The 13,524-nt window shown below is 34.8% G+C and overlaps 1 protein-coding gene and 1 long non-coding RNA gene across 3 annotated transcripts in view; one reads left to right on the top strand and one right to left on the bottom strand.

Moving 5' to 3' along the window:
- The window catches only part of LOC128234680 (uncharacterized), a 23,286-nt gene extending 13,713 nt beyond the window's left edge, over positions 1-9,573 (top strand). Inside the window, exon 3 of the long non-coding RNA XR_008260999.1 lies at positions 9,078-9,573. This is a non-coding gene — a long non-coding RNA (uncharacterized LOC128234680). The remainder of the gene's footprint in view (positions 1-9,077) is intronic.
- LOC128234675 (uncharacterized) lies at positions 1,750-13,524 on the bottom strand. 2 transcript variants are annotated; one of them, XM_052949077.1, is made up of 2 exons: positions 13,461-13,524; positions 1,750-5,691 (listed from the first exon to the last, which is right to left on the bottom strand). In XM_052949077.1, exon 2 carries the CDS (start codon positions 5,662-5,664, stop codon positions 3,121-3,123), a length of 2,544 nt encoding a protein of 847 aa, XP_052805037.1. In that variant the 5' UTR covers positions 5,665-5,691; positions 13,461-13,524; the 3' UTR covers positions 1,750-3,120. The 2 variants fall into 2 exon arrangements, with proteins under 2 accessions (XP_052805037.1, XP_052805038.1); XM_052949078.1 differs by having other exon boundaries at positions 13,473-13,523.

Raw genomic sequence — 13,524 nt, 5'->3', positions numbered from 1 at the left:
GTGAGGAATTATAAGAATTTTTTTTATTTAAAAAAAATGTTTTGAGTTTGAAAATCCGGTGCCAGTGGGCTGTCACCCCTAAATATGTCAAGGCTGTGATCCAAACGTTTATTGATCAAGGTATGTTGATGCATGTGTGGTCTGTGTTGAGAATATGTTATGCGTCTCTCGCTCAGTGCCTGTTATGGGGCATTTTACCATCAGTTCGTCCCCGCAGGGCGGTGATTTTAACCGTGCTTGGCTGTACCGAAAGTCAAAGTCTCCGCTATTCCCCGGACCTGGGGGCCGTGGTTACAATTGAATGGTGCATTAAGTCTTAAGCATTAAGCCTTTTAACTGGATCTGTATTGACCTGTATTTTGCTAAGCCACTTGTATATAAAATAGTCCTTGTGACGTTCACCATGTGTCTGTTAGCAATAGTTGCCAAATATCATTCCAAAGTTAAGGTGTTGGACGTATCGATGGAGCATACACAAAACCTTAACTCAACGGCGGCAACGCTTCAAAAGTATTGTGACAATATTGACATTATGGCGCTTTGGATCAAAATGGTCTCTATACACATCGACAGTTTCATTAATTTGAAAAGCACTCAATTGATTTAAGAGATACGGCGAGCTGTTTGACAAACCGACCTGCTTTTTGACCTGATGTGATAACATACTCAAACTTGACCTACCGGTATATTTCATAGCGGCGCACGTTCTAACCAAGTTGTATGGAGATTTTGTAAAGAATATTGTCTCTCGAGTTACATGTATCAAGCAAAAGATTGACGACATACATGTACTACGTTTATCAGAAGCCAATTATATAATTATTTTTGGGTAAGGTTCAAATTCGTGAAAATGTTCCCTGATTGGTCAATGAAAATTGACTAATTAAATTACTTGCATGTGCAAACTTATCCGAAAAATAACCTGCGGAGAAGTTTTATAAAATTCAGGGGCGGCTCAAGGATTCGACGTTCGAGGGTGCGTAACTTAGGGTAAATTCATTTGGTTTACAGGTTTGTTTGGCAAGGGGGTTGAGGGGTCTCCCAAGAATTTTTTTAACAATTTCTAGTCCGAAATGGTGAAATTTGGGCATATTTTTATTTCTTTTGTAAACGTGGGCCTTTTTGCCCCCACCCCCCCCGAATCCGCTAGTGAAAATTGCCCCTGTTTCTATTACGTTAGTAATATTGCATAAAATATGAAGCCTAATCTAAGCAACTGTGCACCAGATGATCAATTTGCAAGAAAAAAAAAAAATTGTTGAAAACTGTCATAAACTTGGTATTAATGTGTACAATGCATTGAAACTTACTTACTGAAGTACCACATAGTTTACAATTTATTTTAGTATAGCAGTAATTTCGTATTTTTCCATTAAAAAAGATTACTGGGTATGTCTACCTAGTAGAATTCATTCCTTATGCGTGATTGGCTAGTCGGTGTTATCACGTGATATTACCGAGTTAGGTGTATAGCTTAATTATGTAAGCCGTCGTAGCTCAGTGGATACGACGATGGACTGCAATTTTGGCGACACAAGTTCGAACCATTTTTTTAAAACATGTTAGTACTTTTTTTACAATTATGATATCAAAGCATAACACATTTTTGATATAATTGTCCTGAGAATCGTTAGAGAAAAAAACTTTTTTTGGTACCAATCTGGTGAACAGTCCCTTTAAGATGACTGCCCTAATGATTGTTGTTTATGTATACATTTATAATTATAACCATACATATGAAAACAAACATGACTTATACCACTTTAATTATATATTTACATTCAATAACATTCAACAATAAATGAGCACTATGTAATCAAACAGTTACATTTCATTTAATAGTTTCATATTCTTTCAAGTATACTTTTTGAGAAGATTTCAGTGTCTAAGAATAATTAGAATTCTTTGAACACATTTTAAAAGCCTATTACATTAAAACAAGTTTGAGGTTGAAACATACATAACTTTATGGCCAATAGCAATCGATGAAAAATCCATAATAATATGTCAATCAGTGTTAATTGAACTAGAAATGTGTCCATAGGACACGGATGCCCCCACTTCGATTTTTTGTCACAGAAAATAAGCCATAATGATTATTCAGGATAATCTGAGGGCCCTAACTCCTAAATGATTAAAGCGATTTCCATGGCTATCGAACTTGATCAAGATATTATGGTCACAAACATGTGTTAAAAGTTTGGTGAGGATTGGACAAACAGTTTTCAAGAATTAGATCGGAAACAATCTTCGGGACGTATTTTTCAAGTCTTTTTTTGCAAATAAAGGGCCGTAACTCCTAAATGACAAAAGCGATTTCCATGGCTATCGAACTTGATCAAGATACTATGGTCACAATCATGTATGTAAAGTTTGGTGAGGATTGGACACATACTTTTCAAGAATTAGATTGGAAACATATATTTTTGAAGTATTTTTGGCAAAAAAGGGCCGTAACTCCTAAATGACTAAAGCGATTTCCATGACTATCGAACTTGATCAAGATATTATGGTCACAAACATGTGTTTAAAGTTTGGTGAGGATTGGACAAACGGTTTTCAAGAATTAGATCGGAAACAATCTTCGGGACGTACGTACGTACGTACGTACGTACGTACGTACGGACAGACGTACGTACGTACGATAAAGGGCAACCCTATATGCCGCCACTTTGTGGGGGCATAAAAATATAGCTATTACACAATAGAACCACCTCTCATCAAGGTGATTTCATACAATACATCATAAAATCAGCTAATTCACCTAAATACTTTAAAACTTGCAGAATTAAATTAAGATTTTAATCTGTAAATTCAAATTAGCCTAGTCTTACATTTTCATTATAAATATTTGTTTCAAAACATATCTCATTACAACCAGAAAGATATGATTTATAAAAGAGAAAATACAATATGTTATTGTTGTTTGCTAACAATGGGCATGTAGAGGAGACACCTTCAATTAAATTGTAAAACATCACAGCGAAGAAAAATCCTTTTAAACTTGTATACATATTTCTACCAAAATGCCCTTCAAATACATCGACATGTTCAGTACCTACATGTACACACTGAAGTTATAACAATTCATTAATAAAGTCACATTCACAATCATTTTTTTCATCTTCTATTGCTTCTGTTCTTGACATTAGCAGAGGCGTAGAAATGATCCCCAATCTTTTTCTTCTTCATATCTCTCTCCATCTGTCTCCTCTTCTTGCTGGACAACTTTGGCTCAGCAGTAGCTCCTCTATCATCATTCAATCTACGTTTTCTGTCTCCTCTGCCTGTTCCACCTCTTTGGACCTCTTTTTCCATGTCTCTCTTTCTGTTGGTGTTTTCTGCATTCAATTCAACACAAGCAACATTTTCATTCTCTTGCACAGAAAATACTGTCATTCCTTGCTTACTATGCTTTTTGTATTTGTCCATGTCTTTTGTCTTTGCCTGCATATTCTTCAGAAAGTTTGTCTGAGGAAATCTTTTAATCAGAGATGAGGCTTCAGCCTTGAATTTGTTTGCATCAATTTTATTTACTGGTGCATCAACTATTTCAACATCATTTGCAACTGATGTAGATGCAACAATGTCTGAGTTAACTTCTGGAACTTTACCATCTTGTTTTGCCTTAGCAGTACCTTTCTCTTGTTTCGTTTTTGTATTTCTCTTTGTCTGTCCTTGTTTTCCCATCTTTTCAAATTTTCCTTTCATCTCCTTTAGTTTCATTTTCAATACAACTTCATTTTCATCTCTTTCCTTCTCTTTACTGGCTTTCACATTCTTACTCTTCTTTTCTAACTTTGACCCTGTCACTTTCTTGCTCTTTTTGCCCTTGAGTTGACCAACTTTAGATTTAGCCACATCTTTCTTACTTCGTCCAACTTTACTACTCTCATCAACATCTTCATCAACCTCTTCATTATCATCATTATTCTCATCTGAATCAGGATTACCCTCTCCTTGCTCATCTTCATCATCCTCTTCCTCATCCTCATTATCATCATCTGATTCAAGTTCTTCTTCAGATTCATCAGGCTGAGAATCTTTAAATTCAAATCGTCTAACATCATCTCCAGTAAAGTTGGGTTCAACTCTGATTCTTTGGAAATCTTGAATAACCACAGGAACAGTTTTAGTTTTCTTTTTCAAATCAGTTTTCACAGCCTCGTTTTCAGCAGTTGTTTCAGCACTTTTAGTACTCTCAGCCACAGTATTAGCCTTCTCATTGTCAGTCTTTTCCTTGTTTCCCTCTTCTGTGTTTTCTGATCCTGGTGGTCTTACAAAATATGGAATGGTGCCCCTCTGCCAGTCATTCAGAATCATTTTCGCTGCTGTGCTTATATCAGCTTCCCCTCCTTTAAGCAACCTGCCAGACCGTTTAGCAAACTGTGTCAGGAAATCCTCATGGTCTGTCCATTCATAGATGCTGTATGTTCTTTGGATATACTCTTTCTTTGCTCTGTTCAACATTGCTTCAATGTAGTCCTCAGGGGTTCTGATGTTTTCAACCCTTACCACGCCTTTTAGGACACAGTCAGTAGGTGTGGAACCAGTTGGATAAACAACACCTGGACAATCCACAAGGTAGATTCTTTTCATCAGTGTGACATACTGCCATACCTTGGTTTCCCCAGCAAGGGGGGCAACTTTGCAGACCTTCTTAGCTCTCAGTGTGTTAATAACTGAGCTCTTTCCAACATTTGGATAACCAACAAAACCAACGCTGATCTGACGCTTGTCTGAGTGCAGTTTTGAGAACTGTCTCAACAGATTAATCAAAGAACCTTTACCGAATGGGTTCATGATGCTTGCATGGAAAGCCAGAGTTGGGTGTATTGCAGACAGAATAGCCACCCACTTTTGGGTTACCCAAACTGGTACAAGATCGACTTTATTCAGAACAAAGATTATGTGCTTATGTGGCTTTTCCTTTTTCAGAAACTCTTCCACCTGGTAACATCTTGTGCCATTAGGATCTCTAGCATCAAGGACATTGATCAGAATATCTGAAGAATCTATCACTTTATGAAGTTCATTCCAGATTCTCTTCGACTGCCCAGCTTTAAACACAAATTCTAGTGTTTCATCCTTGAAATCTGGTACCCCTCTATCAAGATCCCTATCAGTCTCTGCTTTATAAGTATCACCAGCTTCTTTTGCCTTTTCAACCAGTGCATCCATATCAGCAACTTTCAAATTTGGCCTTTTCCTGGTCTTCTTTTTGCCGAAGGTCGATTCAAACGATTCAGTATCTAACACATGGACTCTCGCTTGTTTACCTTTCTCATTCAGCAGTGATATTGGAAGCTTTGTCTGTCGCATGACAAACTTGTAGGGATCTTTCTTCACCTTTGTCATTTCTTCCTGGAAAGTCTGCAAAGCGTTCTGGGTAATAACCCTAGTATTCCCGAACCATTTTCTGTTTGGCTCGACCCTTGCAACGGTTCCAGTGGGTAACCATGACTGGAAAGGCGCTGGCGTTAATATTTTCCCAACTTTGTCCCGCTTGGCTTTGAAGTTCTTGTACATCTTAATGCGATTTATAGTCGCCTTGTCCCTCATGTTTGTATTTCCATCACTTTTCCTGTCCGGGTTCATACTGTGCCCGGCCTTGTTGACCCTATCCTGGATCTTCTTTTTCTTTATAACTCTTGGTTTCCCCATGATGGCTGTTGTATGTTGGACCTGGTTCTGAAATGATATAATGATACATGTTTAATTGTTATAACTTCCAACATATGAAATACAAAATTGGAATTTCCCTGAAACGCCAATCAATGACAAAACTCCCTTACTTGCTTATACTTAGCTATATATTAGTATGTTAAATAAATATATGAGATGCAGGGCCATGTTTAGATATATACAGTAAAACTGCAATTGCTCGAGGACACTGAGTGATCATCTGATGTTTTGAAGAACCCAAGTTTTCATTTTAGTCTGTTATGAAATGTCTTACAATATATTGGAAGTTTAAAGTCATCATACCCATATACCTGTATTGCATTGTGGAAATCACTTAAATGTTCAAAGGCTGTCTTTTACTTAATGAGAACATGTAAAAGAAAAACCAAAAAAATGAATAAATAGCAGAGTTGATTTTTACAAAAGAGAGAACATGTAAAAGAAAAACCAAACAAGAGCTGTCACAGAGACAGCTGCTCGACTATTCCGCGGCTTTTCAGTGTAAGGATTGAAAAGTTTTGGCGAAACATGCATGGATCACTGTTAGATCAGATTTCAATGCAATACATGATGAGATATTAACATAAATGTGGTTACATGCAAAATTTTTACCAGAATTTCTAAGTCTAATAATAAAGGGCCATCATTTGCAAAATACAGTTATCTAACTTGGTTATTCAATTAGGTTTGGTGGTTGAATACCATTGTATAAAGTCTCAATGCAATACATCAAGTAGTTGCTGAGATATTATCCTATGTGTGCTAACATGCAAGACCTTCACCAGAATTTCTAAGTTGAATAATAAAGGGCAATTATTTGCATTAAATGCAAACTAGAGTTATCGAACTTGGTTAACTAAGTAGGTTGGATGGTTGAGTACCATTCATTTGTATCAAGTCTCAATGCAATACCTCAAGTAGTTGCTGAGATATTAACCTATGTGTGCTTGCACGCAAAACCTTAACTAGAATTTCTAAGTCAAATAATAAAGGCCTATTATTTGCATTAATTTCAAATAAGTGTTATCTAACTTTATTAATTTAGTAGGTTAGATAGCTGGGAATACATATCTCCGTATTCTTTGAATAGTCGAGCTAAAAATGAATAAACAGCAAAGTTAATTTTTTACAAAACAGCCATTTTCTAAACAAACAACATTGGAATATGACAGTGCATATTATGACATTTGTCAGATTAAAGTTTCGCAAAATCAAGGATGCATAATTGGCGCATTTTGTCTTCTCGCGGAACTGTTGGATCATAAGAAGGAATTCTTTTTAGAGATTCCTATGTTGGATCCTAATGGAAGAGCCTTATTCATAATTATGTTTATTTTCATTAACTTCTCACAATTATCTTCTCAAATGCTCTTATCAAGTAATAGTGGTCATGCTTAAATGCATGGGTGAAAGTTTGAATTTTTCAAAATACTGAAAATAGGGTGTTTACATAGGGAAATGCCATTTTTACAATACATTATATAGGATAAATATTTTCCAAAATACTGAATTCAGTATCAATACTGAAAACTTTCACCCATGTAAATGGTGATAAATGGCAAAATTGGCAATTGTTTATTTTGGAACATGCTTTCAGGAAAATGAGTGAAATTATTACAGGTCATCATAAGGTTTTGCGCATGACTTGTGTTATTGGGACCAAAAATATGGCTCAACTCCTCAAGCAATTTAGGCATCGATCCAGCGTCAGTATATTTTATATGAAAATTGAAGGAATAATAGTCAGGTTAATGCTTTGACCTCAAATGACCGCCAGTTCTCGAATGACCGCCTCTTCGAACCACCTCAGTTTAACTGTATACATACATGCAATATCCCCCGGCGGGTGAATAAATCCAAAATTTTGATCCGTCCCCTGGTCTCCCGAGGGGGGGTAAAAAAACCCAGAGTAAATAAATAAAAATAAGATTTTTTTAGAGACATTTTACAACAGGCACTAATGGCAATTGAAACCACGCGAATGAAACTGAACGTAAAGAAACATCTCCACAATGGAGAAAATGACTTCACATGAATTTCAATGAATAATTTATTTTTTGATAAATGCAAAAAGGAAACATGACTATCAATTTCTAAAAGTAATGATATATTTATTTGTAATAAATTAATGATCAAAGGCAAATCTAATATTACTATTTGGGAAATAGAAAAAAAAAAAAATTAAGGTCCTGCAATGCAGGTTCCAAAACTTACTGTACATTTTAGTGAAATTATGTTGTTTTGATCAAGTAAACAAAAGATTTCCCCAAAAAGATCATGGCCAGACATGCGGGCTTACAATATCGTGTTATACAGAACTTAATAGTGTAAAAAAAGAGCCGGATGCTTCGATATTTCAATTTAGTGATTTAAAAATAAAACCGAAAGTGATAGTAAATTAACCATTTTCTTTGAGACCGTTTCGTCCGCGTATCATCGGGTTCATTTCAGATGCTCATGGCAGCAGAATTAATCCAAATATTGTGTGTAATGGCAACTTGGCGAAATTTAGCCGACAGAGATAATTCTTTGTACAGAATGGATTAATATGCTTAGGATTAATATATCAGCTAGTAAATTCATGTCTGAATTGGATGTTGATCTTTTCATGACAATTTGTGTTTTGGAAAGTCTCTTCTGTTGTCAATTATATAACCTTAGTGGAATTTTATCTTTTATAATATGTTGAAATATCGTCAACAAATCATAATTAATACAAATGAGCCGCGTCGCGCGATTTTGGGCCTTCGGACATATAACAATGTTTTAAGGTATTTGAATGCCATGTAATTTCAGAAAGATATTCTGAAATTTTCATGATGATATCACTTAAATTGCGTAAGTTGTGTGTATACATGTGAGATCATGTATTGCGCATTTTAAATACTAAATTTGACGTCATTCAAATGACGTTGTAATGAAAGTGCATTATTCAAATGACGTGCAATTATTGTATCAATATTACAACTATCTTATAATTTAAATTATTTTCTTATCACAGAATCTTTAAGGAACATAAATTAAAATAAAAATAATGAATCATTTTTGTAGTTTTAATACATTTTGCTGTTTTAAACACAGACTATCAATCCAGTCAAAATATGTCGGGACGAAATCCATGGTTGCTATGGAAACATGAGTAAACCAATGGTCATAAATTATCGAGAAAACGATGCACCAATGACAAACCTTAAATAGAAAGAAGTCAGGAAGAAATTGATTTACATAGAAAAAAATCATTATTTTTGGCATTTTTTATTAATGATTATTTCATTTGTAACAATTATGTCCGAAGGCCCAAAATCGCGCGATGCGGCTCATTAATGTAGTTGTATTGTGCCCCAGTATGTGATAACTAGCCCATAAAATATTGTATTTTTGTTTATTTTCAGGGTCAAGACTGATTTTACCCAACTGAGGCCACAGGCAACTACTTAACCCTACAGCACATAGACAAGAGGCCTGTTTACATCTCCCAGTCAATAGCCAACTTACTGATAAGCAGTCCTTATCTGTATAGGCATTTTAGGGGTATTGGAAAAGTGCAAATTTACACAGCAGTATGACCTCTATATCAATATTACTCCCAATAATTGTGGCTAAATCATTTTTATGTGAATATATTTTTACAGATAATTAAATTATCCAATAAATGGTGTCAATGATGAAATATTAAATTATTTTATATCATTTGTCAAGGCATTTCCATGATGGACTTGTACCATTACTTTGAAATGACAAAATTTCATTCAATCAATTTTATTCAAAGGATAAAAAATGCTTGCATCGATCTACATTTTATTACCCCTTTCATAAAAAAGACCCATCCAGATTAAAAAGCAGACCATTGATGTTCTTGTGTAAAATACACAGAAATACAGCAGGAATATCCTGTGTCATCCAGCAGATTGATTGAGTCCCGTGTGTTTGTTTTACTTTATGACTCCCTCATAAAATTGTTTACAAAAAGAAAGCCATGACTGATATTTCCGTTATGAATAATGCAGCCTGATCATCCAGACGCTTGCATATTTGCAGAAGACAATTTGTTTACCCGGGACCTATTTTATGGCCAAAACCATGCAGGACATGTATCAGCTTCACAGTGAATTTACTCATTGTTTTCTCAGCTACGTATTACCGTAAATGACTGGGTATAAGACGATAGGTGGCATTAGACGCAGGGAAAAAAAACTGTGAAAAATCCGAGAAAAAAACTTTTAATCTATGTTTTTGGTTAAAAGACGCATAGAAAAAATGTCAAAATCGTCCGGCATTTTCAGCCACCATGTTTGTTGACAGTGACAAAAAAAAAAAAATTCGTGAAAATGGCGATGGTTATCTTTAAAACCAAACAACCATACTGTCGAGAATGAAAAGTTATGTTATTCAAAAAATATTTTGACAGTGCCCAACTTTGTTTTTTATATGTAAGTTTGATTATTGTTTAATTCAATTTATTATTCAAAATAATATTGAATACCGTAATTCACAAGAGTTCGGACACCATAAATTAATTATTTTTTTCGCTCTCCGAATACATAGAAAATTATCATTTTTACATTTTATTTACATGTATGTTTAACCTGCCTTTTTTCTTCATGTTTGGTTTTTACCACTTATTAATTTATCCGTAGTAATCAATGGTCATAAACTTATTTATTACGACTATAAGTGTAAATCCTTCATGAAGTTAATTAAAACACCATTTTATACATGCACTGAACTGAATAAACACATTCTATCGGCTTCAGATCAAAGAGTCACACTGTGTGACGTCACATAACTTACAGTTATACCCACGAGGATCTCGTGGAGAGCATGGACATTGCTATGCAGGATTAATGTACGATTATTGCTCTATATAGTCTATAAGTGTGGTACAAGTTTGAAAGCTTATTGGCAGATCGTTTTACAAACATGCCATGTCGATGTTTTCTTAATCCCTTGATTGCCCTTGTTGTTTGTTTAATCCTCAAATAAATATATCACACTTCCTTTTCAACAGGCAATAAATCGTTTAGGATGGGTAGTAACTAATTAAATTGTCACAGTGGTGTATACGGTTAGGTAATCTAGCCAGGCATTGTAAAGATAAAAATCAATGATCTTCATCTGTGAAACTTGGTAACTATGAAAGTTATGATTGATGTATTTGGGAAATAATTATGGGTGTCCAAATATTTAGAGTGTACGAACTCTTAGGTGAATTATCTTAACTTTAATCGAAAAATATTTTTGTTGAAATTATAAACGTCTTACGATATACCGTATCCCGATCTTCAAGTGCCGTTTTAACCCGTATATACTTGATCAATATGACGCGAGTAACATCCCTTTCTCCATAAATCTAAACAAACTCTCGGCTAGAAATTGACCTCAGAAAAAAAGTTCAAAAAATTGTTACTGGGTATTATACGCAGGCATTTTTTTGCATCAAAATCTGAGGGAAAAAAGTGCGTCTAATACCCAGTCATTTACGGTATTTCAATTGTTTAAATAAAAATTTAATCTTAAAATAATTATTATCTATATTTTTTTTAATTCTAAAGTGATCTTACGTTATATATTTAATGATTAACGCATGAATGAATTTGTGGGATTTTCCATTATCGCCCTCGTGGTCTTACGTCACAATGGAATATCAAACCTGTGATTGGCAGCATATATAATGACCTTCTAATTTTATGAGACGATATTTCCAAGGGAAATTCAATACCCAAAATGCTTAGCTTTACTTTTATAAACATCCGGGATATTGTTTACAAAAAGTTGGCCAGTAGTTGTTAGAGGTGGCCAAATGCATATACATGCGCAAATGGGCAATGTAGGCCAAACTCATGTACATGTGCTTAAGGGTTAAAGTAAGCCAGGTGTAGCTGTTGGGATATGCATCATACTTTCAAGTCTGTTGGTAAAATAACTTTCATAAAGTAACAGATTAACATGAGACCAATAATGTTCATGTATCATGTCAAAATGGCCATACTACCAGGGCTCTCACTAGGCTGAAATTTTTGGGAGAAGTGACTTCTCCCTTCAGTCAATTTAGGGAGAAGTGGGGAGACTTTAGGGAGAAGTGATACTCTTTGTAACACCTGATACAAAAACTATGCCATACCACACACCTAAGTTTACATTCACATTCAAATTAATTGCTATAACTATATAAAATGTTTACAAATAATGTATCATTTTTGGCTCAGCAAAAGTGTATTTGTCAATGTCACATAGTTTATCTCCAAACAGCATCTAAAATGAATCAAACACCAAGACAGCTAAGGATTTGAAACAATCAAAATGACCTTATAAATAAACTGTCAATATAGTAGGGGACGAATCTTATTTTGGTACGTTCGGGATGGGTACGAATGTCACATTCAGCTATGCTGTTATATGCTTGTCTCTGGCTAAATAATTTTCAATATGCTGACATTTAAGAACCAAATGACATTTAAATCACTGTTCTTGATGAAATTTTAACCAATACGTAATGGGAGGTTGAAAAATATAACTCGGAAAAATGTTCTGACAAAATGGCGATCTCGCCGATTTTAAAGTCATCAACAGGAGAAAAATACTGTAAGTAAACACCACATAAAGCAAAAAAAGAAGATATTTTTGTGTTTACAAATCATTTTTTATCATTTCATTTCATCATGAACATTTCACTAAAACCAATCAAATATTTGTTGATACGTCATGTTATTGATTTTCTTAGCGCCACCTTGCCGATGGCCCGAGATGGTTATGACCGTCTGCTTCAAAAGCAACAATGTTTAAAATGTCTGGCATTGTTTGTTCAATACATATATCAATTACTTTTTAACTTCTTTAATGCTTAACAAGATTTTTCATAATTATGTCGCCTTTTCAATCTGATTAAAACAAACTTATTTCATTTGATCAGGGACTTCTCAATGTACATTCTGATTGGTTGACCATCAATAGCTCCGCCTACTGGCGATGTTTGGGTAATTGGATGACACGGCCCAATTATCGGATTAGGAGATTACCTAATTTTATGAATGGCTAATTGCGGTGTTTTGACTAATGTGACAGTGGCCAAAGACTGCTGATTGACAGATTTACAATGTGCTATTTTTTTCGGCGAAGTCAATGTCGCTTTGATGATACAAATGGGCGAAGTCTGGGAATTTTAGGCGACCACTTCGCCCAAGTCGCCCCCTCGCGAGAGCCCTGACTACTAGTATGGCCATTTTGACATGATTCATGAGTCCCTTAGTGAAGAGACTGTTTCTGCCAAGTCCATATACCAGTTTAAATCAATGCTTAACATTGAACATTGGAATAGAAAAAAGTTTTTATGTTAACATAACCACACTCAGTCGAGAAACCACTAAAGAAGACATTTACCAGAGGGGCCACGATAGCGAAAGCTAAATTTACGGCCTGAAGATTACAGGTATTACAGGTATTACAGGTATGATATATTTATGAATACTTAAATATGATTAATCTGTTACATGAGACCAATAATGTTCATGGATAGATACTTTTTTATTCCTAAATAAGTGAAGAGATTAAAATGACTTTATGAAAGTTATTTTACCAACAGACTTGAAAGTATGATGCAGATCCCAACATTACTAGTCTACATGTGCATATATCCGAATGGAATGCACGTCCGAATTATTTACATTACTACACAACTCATATTCTGACAAGTCCATGTATGTATTGGAAATTAAACGAAACGGTTGAAAATGATTACATTGTCTTTTGTAAATAAAATTGATTTAAATCAGTATTACCTTAAAACGTACCAAATTAGTGTTTGTTCTTTACGTCAACACGTGAGCAGGAAGGTAAACGCAG

Source organism: Mya arenaria, chromosome 5 (assembly GCF_026914265.1).
Source record: "Mya arenaria isolate MELC-2E11 chromosome 5, ASM2691426v1".
NCBI classification, from domain to species: domain Eukaryota; kingdom Metazoa; phylum Mollusca; class Bivalvia; order Myida; family Myidae; genus Mya; species Mya arenaria.
This window is presented reverse-complemented; position numbering and strand designations above follow the sequence as displayed.